The sequence below is a fragment of the Hoplias malabaricus genome, chromosome 12, assembly GCF_029633855.1.
Source record: "Hoplias malabaricus isolate fHopMal1 chromosome 12, fHopMal1.hap1, whole genome shotgun sequence".
Taxonomy (NCBI): domain Eukaryota; kingdom Metazoa; phylum Chordata; class Actinopteri; order Characiformes; family Erythrinidae; genus Hoplias; species Hoplias malabaricus.
The window spans coordinates 6,215,287-6,231,690 of NC_089811.1; the positions used below are offsets into that span (position 1 = coordinate 6,215,287).

The 16,404-nt window shown below is 43.5% G+C and overlaps 1 protein-coding gene across 2 annotated transcripts in view; it reads right to left on the bottom strand.

The window, feature by feature from the left end:
• Positions 1 to 170: 170 nt before the first annotated feature.
• The window catches only part of bard1 (BRCA1 associated RING domain 1), a 30,133-nt gene continuing 13,899 nt past the window's right edge, over positions 171 to 16,404 (bottom strand). The window contains exons 7-11 of one of the 2 annotated variants that reach the window (XM_066686702.1): positions 13,098 to 13,224; positions 12,844 to 12,976; positions 9,941 to 10,033; positions 6,663 to 6,760; positions 171 to 1,610 (exon numbers count right to left, since the gene is read on the bottom strand). In XM_066686702.1, coding sequence (XP_066542799.1) covers positions 1,275 to 1,610; positions 6,663 to 6,760; positions 9,941 to 10,033; positions 12,844 to 12,976; positions 13,098 to 13,224 — 787 coding nt within the window. In that variant the 3' untranslated portion in view covers positions 171 to 1,274. The remainder of the gene's footprint in view (positions 1,611 to 6,662; positions 6,761 to 9,940; positions 10,034 to 12,843; positions 12,977 to 13,097; positions 13,225 to 16,404) is intronic. The other variant, XM_066686703.1, reaches the window with a different exon arrangement.

Consider the following 16,404-nt stretch of genomic DNA (forward strand, 5'->3'; position numbering starts at 1 on the left):
AATCCCACTGAAAGCAGTGTTTTGGGAGATGGCCAAAAAAAGACCTTAGAGATCGAGGCCCCTGAAATCTTGCTGTTTTTTCCTCCCCCTTATACCTTCGCTGAGGAGAACGGCTGAGAAAACTTGTTTATTTTGTCAGCAGAGAAAGTGCCATCTTGGTGAGTACAGGATTAATTGCTCATGTCCTACACTGCTGCTCGGTGGGTTGCTTCCTTAAATCAATCTCCACACTCGGTACGGACTTGAGGAGCAATAAATAAATAAATAAACAAACAAACTCTTCTTTTTTTTTTTGCCTTACACAGATAGGGAAAATTAGTCATAGCCGAACATCAAACAAGCACCGAGGTTTAGCAATTACATCGTGTATTTTAGGGTGAAACATTGCCAAGGTCTTTTCATGGTTTTCACACAAGTTGCACAATAAATGCAGCATTCAAAGTGGGTCACAGCAGGAAAAAATAAAATAAAATAAAATTTAAAAAAAGCAGCTGTATCCTAATTTTCTTTCTTTCAGATCGTATAATTCAACCCATAAAAAGAACAGGCACAATAGCCCCGCGAAGCCATTCACAAATGTTCACCAGAGTACTCTGCAGAGCGAAGCGAATCTCCACAAGATAGGACTCTTCTCTCCTCATGGCGTTTAATAGAGATACAGTAATTATAATCTTTCCTTAGAATTCATTCTCAATCTTGACGTCCGAATCAAATTAAAGCACTCATCACAGACAAAAACATACACAGCTTGGTTATTTTGGTTATGTCTCTTGCACAATAAAACGCTTTTACTCTCAATTAGTTGGTTTAAGTGTGTCATGACGTCACCGTGCAGTCATCTGTGTAAGTTTTAGTCAAACTACAAAAGTCCTTATCAGATAATTGCCAAGTAGATTAAAAAAACCCGTCTTCGCTAAGGCCCAGACGATATGAAGTATTTGTGATTCCAATTTGGTTGGACTAACAATGTCAATAAAGATACTGTACATATGATTCTTCTTCATTATAACGATTTTAATTTCCCGCTCCAGAGGGCAGATCAAAATGATCACCCTCAACATATTCATTTTTGATTTTGGTTTGAAAATACCGAATAGAAAAGAACATAGCGTTAAAATCGTACATAAACCAATTATCATTTTTATATCCGCAACACTGCCGGCCAATATCAGTAACAACAAAGATCACCAATAGTGTTCGATGGCATCGGCAAAACAATTCCGCTACTGGACTGTGGTGGGTTTTGGTTTGATTACGTAAACATTCCTGTTGATTTAAAGCTCTGGTATGGGTAGAAGGCTGAAAGCTTTGATGCAATCCAGAAGCCAGGAGGAGGGAGCTGACCACACTTTGCCTAGACGAACTCGGCTGGGTTTGTAGGAGCTCTCCGGGTCATAGAGGATGTACTGAGTGCAAAAGGCTTGGTCCGAGCCTGGCTCTGCGTGATACGCCGCTGAGCTCAGTGTCTGCGTGACATCACTGTCCGGTTTGGGCTGTCTGCTCAGGAGATGACCACCTCCTGCTTTGACCAGCAGCAGGAGCTCTTCTTTAGGAGGCTTCTGGAACGATCCCAGCAGGTAGAAAAAGCAGCCATCGAACAGCGGTGGAAGCTGGAGAATGAATGAATGAATAAACAAACAATTATCCAAAGAAACCGCTAAAATAAGACATTATTTTCTGGTTTGTCTGGGAACAAAGAATTTGACACGCACTAAAGTGAAGGGTTTTAATGACAACCTCATTATTGAGTGATTAAACGCTCTTAAAATGTTATGTAACGACTTTAAGTAAATAATTTACATATCTTCATTCAAGATTATCGGAAAGGAAGAGGAGTTTCACGTTAAAATTCAGCACAAATGTAAACCACTAATGAGTTATATAAAGTTGTATGTCAACTAAGGTCAACTAAGCTTTTACACAGAGCATAATCATTAAAACCTGCTCCTAAAAGTATAAAGCATTAATCAATTTAATCCTGTCTTTGTCTGCCTCAGAACAAATGTAACTGAGGTTTTTCATATTATCACTTCAAAAAATGACTAAAACAATGATAACAGCAAAACAAACGTGGTTTAATAAGTTATGTTCAAATTAAATATGAAAATATAAAAACAACCAAAACCAAGCTGTATTATTGCTAGCGTAGACCTTGCCCTGAGAGGCGATGAGAAGGCGGTGAACTCAGGAGGTTTTGGGCTTGGCTTGGATGCCTGTGCGTAATGCCGTGCCCCTGCACCCAGGGCTTGAGTGGTCAAATAGAAGGGAGGAGACGGGGTGGTGGTGGTGGCTGCGATGATGTTGTTCAACACAGGGATGAAGTGAGAGTGAAGGGGTATAAATAGAGCAGTGGAAAGGTGATTGGGGCGTGGTCCGGCTCCTAAAACTCCATCATATTGTAACTATTTTCAGAAATATGATACATCTCCAGAATGAACATTACTCACAACTTCGTGACAAACTCCAAATTCTTCGGAGACTCAGTTTTATTTTATTTATAAATGAATGAATGAATGAATATCACTAATCCAGAGGAACTCAACTTGGGCTGTATGGATGTGTTTGACATTTTCATATTAGACTCTGCCTGAGCTTGGACATCACCACATATCTGCTCTGATAACAACTAAACCTAGAAATTATCTGCTTAGTTCGATCAGCTGAGACTATTTGAAGCCTATTTAAATGTGTCATGCCCTGAAAAACATGGACTACTCATTATCAACACAAGTAACATTCCATAATGTTACTGATCATTTCAATCTTAAGTTACTCATTTTGTTTAATCACAAATATAACGATGCAATGTTAGTCGTCTTGCCCAGGTATTCTTACTGTTAAAGTGTGGTCTTGCTGTCCAAGCTGGGTCTGAAACCCAGTCTGTTGTGTGGAGGGCCAGAGGTTTTATTTATTCATTATCTGTAAGCGCTTATCCAATTCAGGGTCGCGGTGGGTCCAGAGCCTACCTGGAATCATTGGGCGCAAGGCAGGAATACACCCTGGAGGGGGCGCCAGTCCTTCACAGGGCAACACAGACACACACACACTCACTCACACACTCACACCTACGGACACTTTTGAGTCACCAATCCACCTACTAACGTGTGTTTTTGGACTGTGGGAGGAAACTGGAGCACCCGGAGGAAACCCATGTGGACACAGGAAGAACACACCATACTCCTCACAGACAGTCACCCGGAGGAAACCCATGTGGACACAGGAAGAACACACCATACTCCTCACAGACAGTCACCCGGAGCGGAAATCGAACCCATAACCTCCAGGTCCCTGGAGCTATATGACTGCGACACTACCTGCTGCACCACCGTGCCACCCGAGGTTTTATTTAGAATTAGCTAATTCAGGTCAAGAAAGTAAAAATAAATAAATTAGTTAATTAATTTAAAACAGTCCCAAAACATTCTTTAAACGCCCCTGAAAGGCACTTCAGCCATGAACATAACACTGTTCCTACACTCTCCCTTGACCCCACTTTCCTGCCAGTCCACTGGATCAAACCAGTGACTTTGCAGGTCCAAGCACAGTCCTCTAACCATTAGGTTTCCCTGTTAAAATGACGATCTTATTTACCGGTTAAGGATTCAGTCTGATGCTGGGCTAAACATATTTTTCACCATTAAATATCCATTTTATTTAGGTTTCTGCTTAATCAAGGTATGGGAACCTAACATTTCCTATCATGTAATGGCCTAGCACTACAGCATGGGAGCAGGACAGAGAGGGAAAGAGAGAGAATAAGAGCGAGACAGAGAGATCTCCTCAGAGGGAAAGTGTATTCACTCTGCTGCATGGAACACCTCGACTCTCATACTCAAGTTTGATAAAGAAAATCTTCTGATTTTAACAAGGGCTGCACGGTCGATACGAACCGAAAATCCTCAGCAGCTCCCAAAAAGCTAATCTCATATTAAACACATGAATTTATAAATAAACATTTAAACCGGGACATGTGTGTTTACAAAAATGTCAGAAAGAGTGAAGCAGATCAGACAACAACCAGAGTAAACAGACTGAGAGGCGTTTGAGCAAGAGCTGCAGGGTTCTGTCAGTCAGTGGGGAGATGGAGAAGAGGGGAAGAGAAAAAGAGGAGAGGAGGGGCTGTGAGTTGTTTAAAGGTGACTGCTCTCTGGGTCAGAATTAGCTCAGTAACTGAACTACAGCCACAGGCCAGTGGAGAGTGTGTGTGTACATGTGTCCCGGAGGTCCACAGATGGAGCACATCAGCACACATTTTAACCTCAGCCTTCAAAAGCACAAAAGAGTGAAGACTCTCAACTCACACCTGTCACGTGGTCTCTGGCTGTCCCCTGTTCAGCTTGATGTTCTTATGTTTACAAAGGGTTAGTTTATATTCCAAATAGATCTAAAAGAGTCATTACAAACCCTGATTCAAAAGCACCATTTTCCAGTTGAGCTGAATTTGTTGAAATGTTTATGTATTTATTTTTAAAAGTGATGTGATTGTGGTTTAAATTGTGATTATTTTCTATAATATAAAAACAGGCTGGCGGCACGGTGGTGCAGCAGGTAGGTGTCGCAGTCACACAGCTCCAGGGGCCTGGAGGTTGTGGGTTCAATTCCCGCTCCGGGTGATTGTCTGTGAGGAGTGCGGTGTGTTCTCCCTGTGTCTGCGTGGGTTTCCTCCCGGTGACTGTCTGTGAGGAGTGTGGTGTGTTCTCCCTGTGTCTGTGTGGGTTTCCTCCGGGTGACTGTCTGTGAGGAGTTGGTGTGTTCTCCCTGTGTCTGTGTGGGTTTCCGCCGGGTGACTGTCTGTGAGGAGTGTGGTGTGTTCTCCCTGTGTCCGCGTGGGTTTCCTCCAGGTGACTGTCTGTGAGGAGTGTGGTGTGTTCTCCCTGTGTCTGCGTGGGTTTCCTCCGGGTGACTGTCTGTGAGGAGTGTGGTGTGTTCTCCCTGTGTCCGCGTGGGTTTCCTCCGGGTGACTGTCTGTGAGGAGTGTGGTGTGTTCTCCCTGTGTCTGCGTGGGTTTCCTCCGGGTGACTGTCTGTGAGGAGTGTGGTGTGTTCTCCCTGTGTCTGCGTGGGTTTCCTCCCGGTGACTGTCTGTGAGGAGTGTGGTGTGTTCTCTCTGTGTCTGCGTGGGTTTCCTCCGGGTGACTGTCTGTGAGGAGTGTGGTGTGTTCTCCCTGTGTCTGCGTGGGTTTCCCCCGGGTGCTACAGTTTCCTCCCACAGTCCAAAACACAGGGTAGGTTGATTGGCGACTCAAAAGTGTCTGTAGGTGTGAGTGTGTGAGTGAATGTGTGAGGCCCTGTGAAGGACTGGCACCCCCTCCAGGGTGTATTCCTGCCTTGTGCCCAATGATTCCAGGTAGGCTCTGGACCCACCGTGACCCTGAACTGGATAAGCGCTTACAGATAATGTAAGGATGGATAAAAAGAGGTGTTTATTTGGACAAGTCTACTTCTGTATGCTACTCTGTCTAGTGCACAATGTTTGTTCGCAGAGAAATGAAATGACATGAATTTGACATGTAATAAAATGTATTTTTATAATTAGTTTAGTGAATCAGCTGTGGAAGAGTCTACACGTCATTCAGAACACTCAAATCTACTCGTGAATTAGAGTCGTTATAATGAGATCTGAATGAACGCAAGTAAATGTTCAAATATTGGTTCCGCTCAGAAGGAACAGATTCGTTATTTATTCAGTTTTTGAGTCCTGCTGCTAAATTAGACATGATTCAATGATGCGAGGTGCAGCACAAAAACATATTTCCTTTTGGAATAAAACAACAGTGTGTGATTTGTGACAGCAATTCACAACATATATAACATTTACGTGGGGTTGTTTGATTGATTGTTGTTACACACACACACCTCCACTTTACTAGATCATTAGAACACAGCAGTTGTGTGACAATTCCACGATGAACGAACCAAAAGAAATGCCCCAAAAATTCTTGAAATAAAATCTTTACACTGACTTCCACTGAAATTTAAGAACGTTTTTTTCCCCTTCTGTAAACTTGCACTCCTGGATACATGTATTTGATTGGACGGTGATGCCCCTTGCTCTAACATAACCACATCCACATAAGAAGAGCTTGTTAATTACCTGTAGTGCTTGCTGAAGCAGGGAAACAGAGGGCCTCAGGGACCCAATTCAGGAATCCCTGGCTTAAACAAGCACTAAAAATTTATTAGCAGAATTAACTACCTCAGACTGGTGCTCCCATACACAGCTAAGCACTCCGCTCCCCTACCCTTCCTTTTGTCATGTTCAATACCTGCAAAAGATATTTTATTTGATTAAACTGTACCGTTCCTCCATAGGCACTAAATTTGTGCTAAACACAGGAGTTTGGCGAGAAGGCGTCGATGGCCTTAATGGTTCCGCGGTGTAAAAGGGTTTGTCTTGAGAGCCGTGCTGTTTCGGGTCTATTGCCTCCGCTAGAGTCATTTGCCCCCAGGGAAGAGTGAAGCTTTCTAAATGAGCCAGAATCTATACGACAGGACATAATAAAAGCCAATGTGCCCAGAGGAAGACACGAGGACCTACCGGGCCCATGCAAGAGGCCATTTAGCGAGAAAGAGCACCGTGTGGCATTAGACCACCCTTATTCAGTTTCTCCAGAGAGCGAACTGGCTGCCGTTAGAGCTCACACCTGTATCGGCTTCACTCACCAGATTGTCCCTGTTCAAACGAGACCGCCGAGGACCCTCACCGGCCTCAAAATCACTCTCCTCCAGCCACCTGTCCTTCTGCAGGCAAGCATCCAGCCCTGAGAGAGAGAGAGAGAGAGAGAGAGAGACCATCTTTCTTGGTGACATGTCAGCATGGTAAAGCTGAACGCTTTGTATATCTCAGGGCTACACGTACAAAGCCATTCCCAGCAGTGATACAACATTTCCTTAAAGGATGCAGACGGCTGTTATTATGTCTGAGCATCAGGACAAGGTTTTCAGCGCGAAGAGAGACGATTGTAAAACCAGGACATGCAGGTTCTTTTGAAACAAGGACAAAAGGAGGGCTTTTTCAGCCCCTTCAGCAGCAGAGATATAATGCTTTACAGAAAAAAATAAATAAATAAAAGCCACATTCTCATTTCCTCATTTCACTATTGCAGTGTACAAGGGTTCCCAACAAAGGCGGCAGCTGCTGTTGCAGCTTCAGAAGCAGCCCACTGCCTGCATTTTTCATACACTGCACTCTTTTTGTAAATATCAGGTCGGTTTTATGCTAACTCCACTCATTTAAAAGGAGGACACTTTTTTTTTTTTTTTTAAGTGCTCTACTGGGAAAGGAAGCTGCTATTGTCTATTGTTCTACCGTGGGTGGTGACAAAAGACAAGTAGAACAAGCAAAGCCGTCACAGTGCTCCTCTAAAAGTAAGTGTGGAAAATTGGAAGGCCACAGGTAGGGGTCAGAGGAGTCTCCTTAATCCCTGATTACACTCCAGAGAGAAGCGCTTTCTCTTCACCTCTCAATTGCTGCTGAGGAGAGCTGTGAGTGCAAATGGGCTTCAAATGAAAATCAAATCGGCGAGGTAACCATGCATTTCTGCCCACATCCCCTCTGCAATCTCTTAGCCTAATGAAAAACCCACTTTAGATTAAAACTTCGCATGCCATTGTGGCCGTGTGACACGGAGCCATTAGCGAGATAGTGCTTTTCGCATCCTCCTAGACCAGTCACCATAAAACCGCTGTCTCTATCTCCAGCGCTGCCAGAGTCTGTAACAGAAAGAACATACAGCTAGACATTAAGGACACAGTGGGGTAAAAGAAAAAAAGGAAAACCACATACACGCACACTCTCGCTTTCCTCCACAGTAGTCATCAGCCATAATTACATTTCCTGTGCCTCTAATTACAGCTTTCATTTCCAGAAGCCCTGTCGAGTCAGTGGTGCCAAAGCCAGAACCCGGGGTTAATCCTGCTCCTCTCCGGACGATAGGGCCGTCTCGTTAGCCAAGCGGCGAGGAGCCATTAGCATATCAGCTAATTAGATTCACCGCGATGAGGAGACTTGTGTTTGTGTGTGCTCACGTATGGAGGCACTGCTCTCAGAAGTTTACTTTCACTCTGAATGCGGAGGAACGTCATGTAAAATTAAATATGTAACAAATTTCACTGTGGGTGCTGAAAAAAAATGTAATTCAAATTTAATTACTGAGTGATTTAATGACATTACGCTGGAAGTTTCAGGTTCAACACAATTCCTGATTCAGAGGTTAAAATTAGAGATTAAATCAAAAAACTTCCAATGAATCCTTTATATCTTGAAATTAAAATGTGTAAAAATCAATTTCAGGGCTCATTCGATTTTAAATATTTCAGATTTTTTATATAAATCACCTGTGTAAGACGGCTCATGCCTTACTGCAGGGGCAGTGTGCAGAATATTGGTGGTAAAAGATTAGTAAATTGCCACAGGGCAGTTTCTATAGTAAAGAGCTGTTGTGGCAGCACATGGAAGACCTACAGCATATTAGGAAGGTGTACATACTGTTTTGGCCTTTCATTCTTTCATTATCTGTAACCCTTATCCAGTTCAGGGTCGCGGTGGGTCCAGAGCCTACCTGGAATCATTGGGCGCAAGGCGGGAACACACCCTGGAGGGGGCGCCAGTCCTTCACAGGGAAACACACAAACTCACACTTGTTATTTTGAGTCACCAATCCACCTACCAACGTGTGTTTTTTTTGGACTGTGGGAGGAAACCGGAGCACCCGGAGGAAACCCACGCAGACACAGGGAGAACACACCACGCTCCTCACAGACAGTCACCCGTAGGAAACCCACGCGGACACAGGGAGAACACACCACACTCCTCACAGACAGTCACCCGGAGCGGGACTTGAACCCACAACGCCCAGGTCCCTGGAGCTGTGTGACTGCGAAACTAACCTTCTGGCCTTTCACTTTTAACAAATACAATATTTATCAAGATACAAAAAGACTAAACAAATTAAACATTTATAATGAAAAGAACTGTATTAGCTTCAAAGGAACTTTAAAAGACATTACACTGCTTATTTTGTTGTGGTCAGTGGGAGCTTTAGCCAAACCACCACAAAAAGCCCACAGGGAGTCAAGGCTGAAATTCAACTACAGGGGATGAATAAATTGTGTTGATGGGGATGATTTTATGAAAATAAACCAATATATTTATTTTTCCCCCAGTTTAAAACCACACGCATAAGAACATTCCAGAACACTCCACACTCTCTGCTTTTTGTTACGGAGCCTTTCAAATGGAGAGACCTTAAATGAATAAAGTGCCTGTGTTTTGTTTTCAAATTGGTCTGGCTTAGATTTTAACTATTTATACAAGGAAAACAGAATCGCCCATAGAATATCACTGGCAAAATATTCCGTAAGAGCTGTGTGCAACTGGACTGTATATTTTTCTATCTCCAGAGAAAGCACAAACTGAATGATTGTGTTCTAGTACAAAAGAAAATGCAGAGAAAGAGAAGGAAAAATAACCACAATTTCATATTTGAAATAGCAAAGCTTTCTCTGCAGCTTGTCTGAGAAATGCTGTGTCCACAGTGAACCGGACATCAAAAGGGGGATATAAGACCAGCAGGCACACACTCGAATGCGCTGGATGTCTTCCGAGTCTTAGAGCAGACCTTGAGCAACAGAATCGCACAGACAGTGTATTTGCAACACTAACAACAGCCAACAGCCACGGAGAGTCAACTTGAGAAGGATCAGAAAAAGAGTGAAATCGTAACGTGGAGGGAAAACATCTTGCTCTTACTGAGCAGAAATCTCTTTCAACAAAAAGGCTGCTGTGCTGTGGTTGCCCCTCAGATTATAACTGGTGCTCTAGGACCAGCTGTTATTTGGGAGGAACATCCATGGTAAATAAAAAGGTTTCTAAATCAGCCTTTTAGTGGTTTGCGATGCGAGTCAGTCTTGGAGATTGAAGTAGGTTAAAGTGAGCTTACAGCTGAAGTTGACCACCCAGCAGCCGCTGAGTATGCCCTGCAGTGTAGTAAGGGTGGTGGGCAGAGGACCATCCGGCACGACCACATGGCTGACTGGAAAGGGGCAGAGAAACTAAAAGTTAGAGTCCATCACAATCTAAAAACAGACAAATATAATCAATCACAATTCTCCAATGTCAATGTCGTCAATCTAGAGAAGGGAGGTGCCTGGAATCCAATTATGTGCTTCTCAGCTATAAGTTAGCTCAGCTTAGACATGCTGCTTGCCACGATGGAAAATAAAATGTCAATGGTAAATATGGTTGCAGTTTTTTTTTTAACTCAAACACCAAGAAGTTTGTGTTGTTGAGCATCAGCATTTTGATGGTCATTTAGTAGTGCAAATGAGAAACTCATTCATTCATTATCTGTAACCCTTATCCAGTTCAGGGTCGCATTGGGTCCAGAGCCTACTTGGAATCATTGGGCGCAAGGCGGGAATACACCCTGGAGGGGGCGCCAGTCCTTCACAGGGCAACACAGACACACACACATTCACACCTACTTACACTTTTGAGTTGCCAATCCACCTACCAACGTGTGTTTTTGGACTGTGGGGACACACCACACTCCTCACAGACAGTCACCTGCAGCGGGACTGCGACACTACCTGCTGCCCCACCGTGCCGCCCATCAAATAAGAAACTGAAGTCTGAAAATGTTGGTTGGATCTGCCCAAAGTTAATCTAAACTTTCCCCCCATTACAGCAGCCGTCCACTTGAGTATTTTCTCACCTAATTTCACCACGTCTCAAACATGTACGATCCTAACTGGTGAGATAAGATCGTTCATTACTCCTCTGCTACAATAGCTGCATGCAGAACTAACCAAGCAAGTTTCAAAACCCAAATTTGGCTGATTGATGAGAAAACAGTGTAGATTTTCAACATGTTATTCCCTTAAAAACACTGGTGTTTGAACAGCCTTTATTTTTATTAAAACTGAATGATGTCTGCGTTTCCAGAATTTAAGTGGTAACAGGTTTTTAAATCTCCGCTTTCTGCAAATTGTATATATATAGAAAAAATATGATATTTTATATATTTATTTATAGACACACTCACACATAATAAAAACAAAAACACGGTGTTATTTAATACAGCAAAGGAAATTTGCAAATAATTTACATACCTCACATAAATGGATCAATTTAATCAAACCCATTAATGTAAACAAACGCTGCCTGTTGACTCTTTGTTTCACACGGAGCGAGAACCTGAAGAGTACCACCCAATGTGACAGCTCTTAATTAAAAATCAAATGATTACTCACAGCCTTCTAAGTAACAAAGGCTTTCTGCTTAGTAATTACAGAAAACTCTTAATTATTTCTCAAATGTATGTGTGTGTATGTTCAGACAGCGCACTTTTCTGTAAACCTCTTTAAATGAAAGCAATTTCCAGAACAAATGGAAAATGTTTACAAAAGGCCTAAAGTCTGACTTTGTGACAAGCACGTTCACGTTCTGTTCGGGCAAGTATTGGATTCTGTCCCCGTTTAACAACACGGACGAGCGACTTGTGACAATCTGCTTCAGTTATTTTAATTTTGCCCGATTTTCCAACTCCGACTAGCTCAGATGATGAGACTGCTCTTTGTGTTTATCTATTCCTGTGATTTTCTGAGCTGTATGAAGTCTCTTGAGAGGAGCATTTGCAGCAGCAAACGTAAGTATCATCATATGCGTCTACTGCATGAGGGGCAATTTCGCAATTATACTTTTATACACAAGGTGGATGGTTACACGCTTTAATCAAAACTTTGCTGCATTTAGAGGAAAGAAAAGAAGGAAGAAGCACTTTTAAAACTCAATATGTGATGGCTTTCTGCTCAAGTGAACTAGAGAATCGGCTACAAAGCTACCATTTTAATGGGGAGAAACTCAAGCTGGAAAAAACAAGAATTTCACTACTCTAGTACATCAGGAGTCAACATGATTCATTTTGTAAACTGCTTTCCTAAAAAATGTTATGAACACATGCTTTGCTTAATATCAGTCCATACAAAAACCAAAAGACTGTATTTAAATCACACACACACACACACACACACACACACACACACACACACACACACACACTCTGTAACCCTTATCCAGTTCAGGGTCGTGTTAGGTCCAGAGCCTACCTGGAATCATTGGGTGCAAGGCGGGAATACACCCTGGAGGGGGCGCCAGTCCTTCACAGGGCAACACACACACACCTACAGACACTTTTGAGTCGCCAATCCACCTACCAACGACACAGACACAGGGAGAACACACCACACTCCTCACAGACAGTCACCCGGAGGAAACCCACGCGGACACAGGGAGAACACACCACACTCCTCACAGACAGTCACCCAGAGGAAACCCACGCAGACACAGGGAGAACACACCACACTCCTCACAGACAGTCACCCGGAGGAAACCCACGCGGACACAGGGAGAACACACCACACTCCTCAGACAGTCACCCGGAGGAAACCCACACAGACACAGGGAGAACACACCACACTCCTCACAGACAGTCACCCGGTGGAAACCCACGCAGACACAGGGAGAACACACCACACTCCTCACAGACAGTCACCCGGAGGAAACCCACACAGACACAGGGAGAACACACCACACTCCTCACAGACAGTAACCTGGAGCGGGAATCGAACCCACAACCTCCAGGTCCCTGGAGCTGTGTGACTGCGACACTCACCTGCTGCTCCACCGTGCCGCCCGCACACATTAATATATACGATCACAACACACCCGTCACCGCACCTCAGATACGTGCTTGAGTCTGCTATTCTCAGAGTGCTGACTAATGTATTATTCCTAGAGGAATTATTTTTATGAAAGTAAAAGAAAAGAACATGAAACAGATACCTGCAGAAGAAAAAGTCGCAACCCGTTTTCCACCAAGAATCTGTGCTGCTTTGATAAGCTGCTTCTGCTGCGCTTGGGTCAGTTTGCTACCAATTAGAGCGACCGGTACATCCCTTCTGATAACGCCCGCAGCCTACAAAAACACATTAACCGTAATGAGGATATATCAATAGGACAAGCACATTCCAGTAAAAGGGATGTTTAACATCAAGCGAGTAAAGTATGACAGTCATGTGAATATGTCATGGTCCTACCTTTGAGGAGCTTACTGGGGAGGTCAGTGGTGTGGCCACAATATGAGGTGCATTAGAGTCCACTCTTAGGACCTCTTTCATTTCTTCAGTGAGTGCATAATCAGCAGGTCGGAGTCCAACAATATTCCTGTCACACAAATTTGTTTATTCATTTATTTTATTATTTATTTGGACACATGATACATATATTTTACCTGGATTCCGTCCACAGCAGTTTATACAGTTTCATGGTTAAGTGGGTAGATTGTTTTTGTAACTTAAAATACTTTAATATCATTCATTCATTATCTGTAACCCTTATCCAGTTCAGGGTCGCGGTGGGTCCAGAGCCTACCTGGAATCACTGGGCGTAAGGCGGGAACACACCCTGGAGGGGGCGCCAGTCCTTCACAGGGCAACACACACTCACACATTCACTGTAATATCATTCATTCATTCATTATCTGTAATCCTTATCCAGTTCAGGGTCGCGGTGGGTCCAGAGCCTACCTGGAATCATTGAGCGCAAGGCGGGAATACACCCTGGAGGGGGCACCAGTCCTTCACAGGCCAACACACACTCACTGTAATATCTATATCTAATATAAAATAAAATGTACAATGTTCTTGACTTGGGTATATACACAGGTATGAATGTGTCTAACATTTATTCATAAATAGAGGGTATTAAAAGGGCACTGTCAGCTTCTAACCTTCCAGAAAAGATTAACACTTGATGTTTTCACATTTCTGTGAATAGATGATGGCATACGACAGGGATGATTAGTTCTGAATCAAAAGCAAAACTGAATCTCATCCCAAAGTTATTGGACAGAGCTCCACCGCTCCAGAAAACACAGCTCGGCTGGGATTTATACCCACCGTCCCATACTTGGCACCTCATAGTGTCCCATGTTACTGGTCAAATGAGGCATGTCTACAAGCACGTCGTGTAGTTTTAAAAGATGAAACAGGCTAAAAAGACTAGAGGACTTAACACTAACCTCTGTAATTTATATATTTAAAGAATATTTATATAGTGAAACAATAAGCATAACTGCATATATCCAGCAGTGGTAAGAAAGTATTTGAAGATAACATTTAAGCAATACCAAATTCACTTGTGTGTGCTACCAACTAATGAGTCAAGCGCACAGGTCCGTGACCGGCACAAAGGTGCCCGCTGGGGTTTTAAGTCGAGCAGTTGGCTCATCCCCACTCGTTAGATTAAGCGTCAGCATGAAGATAACACCTGGGGGACAATTAATAGGTCCACTGGTCCATAAAATATTTCATTTGAATTCAGGAGCCATCAGGTCCCTCTTCCTAAGTGTGTGTTTGCACAAATATACACCTATATGCACTAAACAACAAAACTCAAACACACACACACACACTTTTTGTGTGTGTGTGTGTGTGTGTATATAAATAAAGAAATAAAGTATCAAGACAACAGCCCATGTTCATTTGACTCAGTGCTGAGAAAGGCAGAGTGCTATCACACTGATGTTTCAACACCATGAGTGAGCACTCTATGGAAGAGTAGAGGCTGTAACTGCAGCAGAAGCAAAAAAAATTGATTAATCTGCATCCTTGATTCTAGATGAAACACTGGAGAAGCAGGTGTCCCAAAACTTTTGAACATAGTGTCTGTTATTATTGCTTCGAAGATGAAAAATTTGTAATCTGGTCTATGCTTTGCAATATACGAATAAGCCACAGCCTGCTCAGAACGCCATTAATATCTTAGATGACAAATCGGACACTGACGCCAGAAGTAATGCAGCCCAGCGAATCACAGATCGATAAAAATGGGAAAATTACAAACCCTTTGAGATGCACCAGATGTTTCTATTCATGCAACTGGAAAACTGCAGCAATCAAGTGTGTGTGTGTGTGTGGGGGGGGGGGTGTTGCTCGGAGCCAAGCGTGGCTCATCGATTGATGGGAAAGCTCTCCTTCACACAATGCATTCATTCTCTGTGAGACTCTGTCACAGATGTGCACACCAGAAAAAAATCAAATAAAATACTCACGTTCCACGTATCTACTGCTTCATAACCAAAAAATTATTCTTTTACACCCTCCTCATCATACACACACACACCAGGTAGCACAGGTCACACTATCTAGCTTATACAAGCAGCAAAACACACACACGACCAAAGCCACTGTTGTAGTGTGAGCAAATAAATGAATGCAAATGTGTGCATGCTTTGCTTTTTGCTGTGGTGCTATTGTGACGTTCAGACATGTAAACGTTGTGCTTGGGATCCGGAATTCAAACCTGAGGACAGTCAGAGACACACATCATACCATTACGGTTGAGGACTAGCTCTGGAGGACATTCCAAACCCAGCTAATTCCGTGGCAGTGTTCTCTCTCTCAGAGCTGGGAGCGGGGAGAGGGAGGGCAGGCCGATTGTCTTTGACAGAACTGGATTGCTTTTGTCTACTGCGACTATGACAGAGCCGACATCGTTCCCTTTCACTTCTGCCTCTGAGACGAGAGAGGCACATTTTGCTGATGTCTTCCGTACTGCGCTCCACTATAGGCAATCAATGCACAAAAGAGCCACAGATAGAGGCGTGCATTACGGATGATGAGAGTTTTCCACAGAAAGTACAGAGATGCCCTATGGAACAGCCAAACTACACCTTATACACCCTCTCTGTCAATCTCTCGACAGGTCAGCATCTCTACTGTAATGAGCCCGCACACAGAAGAGGCACAATACCCCTTCTACCGTCACTGGGCAATAGAAGCTGAGGAAAAATGTCACACACAGGTCAGATTCCTAGTAGAGAGAGGGGACACAACCCCCCAGCCCAAGAAAATAATTTTAAAAACACAAAAAAATAAAAGAAAAATGATCAGATGTGTCCCTCATAAAATTAAGGAACATTTTATAAAACAGTTTAGCAGCTGCACATTTAGTGCACTTTTTCATGTTAAATTTGTCTCTAAGAGATGGCTGCATTTGGTTTGTGGGTCCAGAGCCTACCTGGAATCATTGGGCTCAAGCAGGGAACACACCCTGGAGGGGGCGCCACTCCTTCACAGGGCAACACACACACACACACACTTACACCTACGGACACTTTTGAGTCACCAATCAACCTACCAACGTGTGTTTTTGGACTGTGGGAAGAAACCGGAGCACCCGGAGGAAACCCAGGCAGACACAGGGAGAACACACCACACTCCTCACAGACAGTCACCCAGAGGAAACCCAAGCAGACACAGGGAGAACACACCACACTCCTCACAGACAGTCACCGGGAGGAAACCCACGCAGACACAGGGAGAACACACCACACTCCTCACA